The sequence below is a fragment of the Benincasa hispida genome, chromosome 2 (genome assembly GCF_009727055.1).
Source record: "Benincasa hispida cultivar B227 chromosome 2, ASM972705v1, whole genome shotgun sequence".
Lineage (NCBI taxonomy): Eukaryota > Viridiplantae > Streptophyta > Magnoliopsida > Cucurbitales > Cucurbitaceae > Benincasa > Benincasa hispida.
In genome coordinates, this window is record NC_052350.1 from 43,108,798 (window position 1) to 43,115,701 (window position 6,904).

General features: G+C 29.4%; 1 protein-coding gene across 1 annotated transcript; it reads left to right on the plus strand.

Moving 5' to 3' along the window:
- Positions 1-366: 366 nt before the first annotated feature.
- LOC120071556 (beta-glucosidase 12-like) lies at positions 367-5,856 on the plus strand. Its single transcript, XM_039023885.1, has 13 exons — positions 367-522; positions 614-683; positions 780-838; positions 1,113-1,188; positions 1,746-1,823; positions 1,947-2,034; positions 3,771-4,026; positions 4,470-4,585; positions 4,710-4,927; positions 5,077-5,108; positions 5,241-5,346; positions 5,428-5,530; positions 5,688-5,856. The coding sequence occupies exons 1-13, from the start codon at positions 367-369 to the stop codon at positions 5,854-5,856; spliced, it is 1,527 nt and encodes a 508-aa protein (XP_038879813.1).
- Positions 5,857-6,904: the final 1,048 nt, after the last annotated feature.

Sequence of the window (6,904 nt, forward strand, 5' to 3'; positions counted from 1 at the left end):
CTCGAGAGGCAGAAGGAGAACAATTTGATTAGAAAGAATAATATAGATTACAGAATAGAGACGTCTCTAGGATTAGAGAGTTTATATAAGAAAATTCTCTAAACTCTAGGATAAAAATGTAAATAACGTAAATGTACCAAATACAAAACTAACTTAGATTTCGAAAATCCTGTATTTAGTCATTTGAAGCGCTAAATAACAGATTTAAAAATTACTCAACATTGTGCAAGCTAGCTCTCTCTCATACTTTACAAAACTTGACATTTTAATATTGAAAACAAACTCTCTCCTTTTGGTTTTTATCATCTCTATATAAAGGCAATTAGGAAGAGGAAGTTTGTCACCATCAAACCAAAGCCAAGAAGGATGCTGGGTTTCAAAGATACCTTCTTCCTTGGCTTTCTTTCCCTTATCCTTCTAGTTTCAGATGCTGCACATCAACCAAGCTCTCCCATTCCCATTATAAGGAGAAGCAACTTCCCAAAAGACTTTGTTTTTGGTTCTTCATCTGCTGCTTATCAGGTATAAAGCATAAAGTTTGTACAAATTTTTCATTGTTTCATTCTCTAAACTCATAAACAAAACTTACAATGAATGTATGTATTTATGACAGTATGAAGGTGCTGCTTTCCAGTATGGAAGAAAACCAAGTATTTGGGACACCTACACTCACAAACACCCTGGTTCTTCCTCTCTCTCAATATACCAAAAAATATAAAAATTTAAGCCTCTTACTTCAAGAGAAGAACTAAGTCATGTTTCTTTTTGTGAATTTGTAGAGAGAATTGCCGATGGCAAGAATGGAGATATAGCTGTTGATCAATACCATCGCTACAAGGTTTCTACAACTTTTTTAGACCACAATTCCTATTATTTTCTTTGTTTTATCATTATAAAAAAGAAAAACTACCATTTTGTTTGATCAAAGTCAAATCCTAACAAATGTAAGCTTTTTATTTAAATTTTTAATCTAAAGCTCAAATGTTCAAATCTCCGCTCGAGATATGCTCGACTCCATATCCCATGCATACATACATATCCTTATATTACTCTAACTTCCTTTTTATTTACTAAAATATTATGCAAGATTGATAAACACTTGTTCAATACAGGAAGATGTTGCCATTATGGACCGTATAGGTTTTGATGCTTACAGATTCTCAATTTCATGGTCCAGAGTGTTACCAAGTAAGAATTTAAAAATATTACTCGACATATATATGTAAAAAGGAATCAACTTTTAAGTATTATATTTTTAATTTTAAAAAAAAGAATGAAACTATAAATTTCGAGAATAAACAAGAATTTTTCTTCCAACCTAAACATTGTTCAACTAGTTAAAATATACGTCTATCTAAGTTCTTTATCAAAATTTTAAGCTCCCGATGCTTTTTGTTAAGTACGATTTAAATGGTTTTCTACCCTTGGATACCTTTTTCTATATCCAAAAGTTAAAATTGATTGTTCCTATTTCTTCTTCTTCTCATATATTTTTTTCCCTCAAGGTTAGATTTCTATTCATATGCTCAATTATAATTCATACATGCAAACTCAACGATTTTTACACCAAATTCTTTTTACAAGGACAAGTTGAATAATGATTTAGCAACTTCATCATATATTACAAATAAGTTGAATAATGTTTGATAGATAGTAACCTTTCGTTATATTTAAAAATATTTCTAATAATTTTGTCATTTAAAATAATTATCTTTAATTTAATTATGTTTTAAATATAAACACAGAGGGAAAACTTAGTGGTGGTGTGAATAAAGAAGGAATTGACTACTACAACAGACTCATCAATGAGCTCCTTTCAAAAGGTGGGCATATTATCTTAATGTTAGATTAATCTATTGTATTAAAATACCTCTGTCTAATTAATTAAACAACACATCACATGGCTTTTGATTTTAATAAATACTTACCATTGTAAATATATGTAGGCATCCAATCCTATGTAACAATTTTTCATTGGGATGTTCCCCAAGCTTTACAAGATGAGTATCAAGGCTTCATGAATCATTCAATTATGTAAGTACCTTTTTATGATATTATCATCTTTCCCCATACAATGATGGAATACAAAACCATCAACATTATAATCTACACTGTACTAAGAAAAAAAATTAGAATTTAGACTACTAATTTTTTATTGACAACATATATAAACTACATAAACCATATATTATATTATTGACAAATAGATCAGAGGTTCGAATCTTCTTTCTCACATAGAAATGTTCATCTTTTCTATGGAGATGGGATAAGAAATGTCCTCGTTTCCATATCCAGACTCTCATATTTTATCTCTTTTTAAAATTAAAATTTTAATTATTATGATTGTTGTTATTATTACATCTCAAGTTGTATTTTTTAATGTCTAAGATATTGGTTAATTTTTAAACATATGATTAAACGTTTAGATTATACATATGAATAACGTGATAGGTCATTATTTCGTCCTACTACGAGATTCAAGCCATTTTTTTTTAGATTCAAATTCTACCCGTGGATTTAACCATTTAAAAGAAAACTTAAAATAAAAAATTAAATATATAATTAAAACTTTTGAATATAACTTTATTTAATTTAATTGTTTTAAAAAATTAAACGAGTATAATTCTCCATTTCGATTCTCAAAAATCAAATAAAGAATTTTACGAAAATGGAGAATGAAATAGGAAGTGGTATTCCATCTTCGACCTGCACAACACCTGTGAACATCTCTAACCCCATAGCATATATTGTTGAAAAATAAAAATAAAAAAAAAAGAAAAAAAACTTTGTAATTTTCTTTTACAAAATCGTCCAATCAGTATTAAAAGAAAAGATCATTTATATGTTGAGATGCACATATCTCTATATATCTCACTCTCATCATACACAAATCAAAATTAATTAAAATATTTATAAAAAAAAAGTAAAGTAAATTTATTACGTGACAAATAATAATTGGATAACTTAGTGGAGTGCCTATAGATAAGTACAATCTAAAATGTACCTAAGTATTTTTTTTATATATTCATTAACAAAAGAAGAAGAGGCATTCAACGTGTAAGAGACTACTTCTTCATAAACATAGTGACGAATAAGTGGTACTGGTAACCAAAATATAGTTAATGGTAAATGAATAACTATTGATAAAAGTTATTTAGGTCATATTTACTTGACCATTTTTATTTTTGTTTTTTTAAAAAAATTAAGCCTATTTCATCAAAAAAATTTACCATAATTTGCATCTTTTTTAAGTACAATAGTTGAATTCTTAGTCAAATTCCAAAAACAAAAACAACTTTTTGAAAGCTATGTTTTTTAGTTCTCAAAATTTGGCTTGAAATTTTTAAACTATTGGTGAAAAACAGATAACAAAGGAAGAAATTTGAAGGTGAAAGTAGTGTCTATGGACATAACTTTCGAAAACAAAATAAAATAAATAAATAAAATGGTTACCAAACACCTTAGTTACTTAAATTAATATATTTGTAGACATTCCATCATGATATTCAAATGAAGTTAATTAGGTTGATAATAAATGTTTTACTTTTACTTAGCTTAATAAAAATCAGATAATGTTTACCTAAATTGCTTGTTTAAAAGCCAACTTCTCCTTTCCCAAAATTTTAAAGTAATTATTCCAAAAATTTTACTTTTTATCTCTATTTTAAAATCTTTGTTAAATCTATTCAGGCAATGTTTTAAGAAAGCTACCATATCAAAAACAAAAGTAACGTTTCAAGTAAATAAAATGATGTGAAAATTAATTGCAGAAATGATTATCGAGACTTTGCTGAGCTTTGCTTCAAGGAGTTCGGAGATAGAGTGAAACATTGGATCACCTTTAATGAACAATACGTCTTTATTATAAATGGCTATGCAACAGGATCTTTTGCACCAGGCAGATGCTCTTCTTGGCAACCATTTAATTGTCTTGGTGGAGATTCTGGGACTGAACCATACATTGTTGGTCATCACCAAATTCTTTCCCATGCTGTTGCGGTTAAACTTTATAAATCTAAATATCAGGTACATCTCTCTTCTTACTATACTAACACATGTTTACTTTGTATAGTAGACCAAATAAAACAAATATTTTCAAAAATTGCCCAACAAGTGAAGTTAGGATGTTAAAATTGACATAGCTTCGTTACTTCATAAAGACTAAAGCTCAAAATCAGTTATTGAAGTTAAGGTCAATTTAATTATTGGATTTTTTTCAAATATATGAAAATGAGTCAATTTATTTATAAATATAGTAAAATATTATTATCTGTCAATGAATAATATCCTTATCTATCAGTGATAGATATTAATAGACACCAATACGCATCTATTAATGTCTATCATTGACATTAATAGATATCTATCGATGTTTAGCATTGATAGACGATGCCATTTTATTATATTTAAACAGTAATTTTATCATTTAACATATATTTTTCCAACCATTTGTGACATGGGATTTATAGAAATACCAAAAAGGAGAAATTGGAGTGACATTATTTTCGAATTGGTTTGTCCCATATTCAAGTAGTGCCGCAGACAGAAATGCTACAGTTCGAGCTCTAGATTTTCAACTTGGTTGGTAAGTAATTAAATTAGTATAAGTGGCCAACATTTTGTAATTAATGCTACCTTAAAATTCTCAAATTACATTATCTTCTCCAAATTATTTGTATTTGACAAAACTAATTTAATGATTATTGTAGGTTTTTGCATCCAGTGGTCTATGGAGATTATCCACCAATCATGAGAGCTCTTGTGAAAGACAGATTACCTAAATTCACAATGGAAGAACGTAGTTTGATCTTACAATCCTACGATTTTATTGGAATTAATTACTATACATCTAATTATGCACAAGACAATCCCAATGTTGATCCTGCCAGACCAAGCCTCTTGACTGATTTACGTGCCAATTCTTCGAGTATGCACTTAGATGAACTAAACTCCAATGCTATCTTTTATTTTAAAATACATTTTCCTTATACATTTTTGCAAATTTTTCACATGCAAATAAAATATTCTAGTCTTTTTATTGATTTTTGGAAATGTACTGTTTTTGGATAATTGTAGCCGATCGTAATGGAGTCTCAATTGGTCCGAAGGTAATCAATGTCCAAACTTTCCTTCGTAAAGTATTTTTGTTCAGTTTTATTGATTGAATTCTCATTTTTTCTTTAGTCATTTTCCTTTTTATCAAAGAATTTATTACTTATCTATTTACAACAATCTTGTAGGTGAATGCTTCATCCTGGCTTGCAGTTTATCCAGAAGGATTGAAAGATTTGATGATACATATAAAGGATCATTATAAAAATCCGGATCTCTACATTACAGAAAATGGTATTGATAAGGAATTTTACGTATGTGTATATATATATATATTTACATAATCTTATTCATTAATAATATTTTGCATTACAGGATATCTCGACTTTGATAGTCCTCAAGTTTACAAACTACTAAAAGATGAGGGTAGAGTTAAATACTATCGTCAACATCTCAATAAACTTTACGAATCAATCAAGTGAGTAACTAGATAAAAGAATTAGTTTAATTGATTGCACGTGAAGTTTGAATATTTTTATCACACGTTTGTCAATAATTGTAGAAATAAGCAATTATATTTGCTGCTAGCTCATGTTCTTAATAATGTATTTTCTTCTTTTTATTATATTGTATAGGGCTGGTGTAAGGATAAAAGGATTCTTTGCATGGTCGTTATTGGATAATTTTGAATGGGCGAGTGGATATACCGTGCGCTTTGGTCTGGTCTACGTTGATTTCAAGCACCGTTTGATGAGAATCCCAAAACTATCAGCAAATTGGTTCCACAATTTCCTACGAAGCTAAAGATGACTATATTCTAGTGTCATTTTTCTTTTGTAATCGCAATCTTTTCATCTTAATGTTTTCTGTTGGACGCGAATAAAATAAATTAGCCTTATTGCACTCCATTGGTTCGAATTCTATATATTCTACACATTGGTAGCATTTCTGTTTTATTTTAATACACCATACAAACTCACAAGGATGTGATATCTCTTGAAAACGGTAAGACCCTCAGACGATAAATAGAACAGTCGTAAATGATCAGAAAACAACGGTCGGACAAAGAACGGAACCTGTAAAACAAAAGACGTTTCGCGCCTCTGACCAGGAGTGCAAGCAAATCAGGAATACTGCCACGTCATCCCTAGGATAAAACAACCCAAAAAATAAAATCCGATCGAAAATGCACCGTTGCCGACCGAAACACACACCCTTCTGACTGAATGCTAGGAAAACGGAAGCGGGGAAAGAAAAAACAAGTAGAGGAGAGCGAAGGGAATGGAAAAAGTGTTGTGCTCTGAATTATTGAAGGACGCGCCTTTTATAGGCCTTCGTTTATAGGCCTTCGTAGCTGAACTGTCGCGAGAGAGAAGCGCAATTAGCCTCTGAACGTGCGCGTGGAAGGCGGACGAAGGACGCGTGCCGAGAAGAAGCGACCAACTAAATATTCTTTTTCTTTTAAAAAAGAAAATAAAAATAATGAAATAAATAACAAAAAATAATAATATTTTTATTAAAAAAAATAATCACACACTCTTGGATACCTCTTGGAGGCCAAAGTTGGAGTACAAAAGGAGACTTCATTTTTAAAATTTTCTAACGTGGAATTCTCCAACCAAAGTTTGGTTCACTTTTGATTTTTTTTTTTTCAATAAAATTTCACCCAACAATATCAAATTTTAATATAGTGATTATTTCAATTAAACGTTTACAGGATTAGGTCATTAATCTAATTAAGTATCACATGTAATGCCCTATATTTTTCACTAGATGTAGTTAATTTTCATCAAGTAAAAATTTTTCAAAAAGTTATATAGTTTTAGTTTTCAAGTTTTGAAAAGAATATGTA

Coding starts and splice junctions, on each gene's coding strand:
- LOC120071556 (XM_039023885.1), top strand. CDS start 367: ATGCTGGGTTTCAAAGATACCTTCTTCCTTGGCTTTCTTTCCCTTATC. Junction 5,109..5,240: donor GAGTCTCAATTGGTCCGAAG/GTAATCAATGTC, acceptor ACAATCTTGTAG/GTGAATGCTTCATCCTGGCT. Junction 5,531..5,687: donor AAACTTTACGAATCAATCAA/GTGAGTAACTAG, acceptor TATATTGTATAG/GGCTGGTGTAAGGATAAAAG.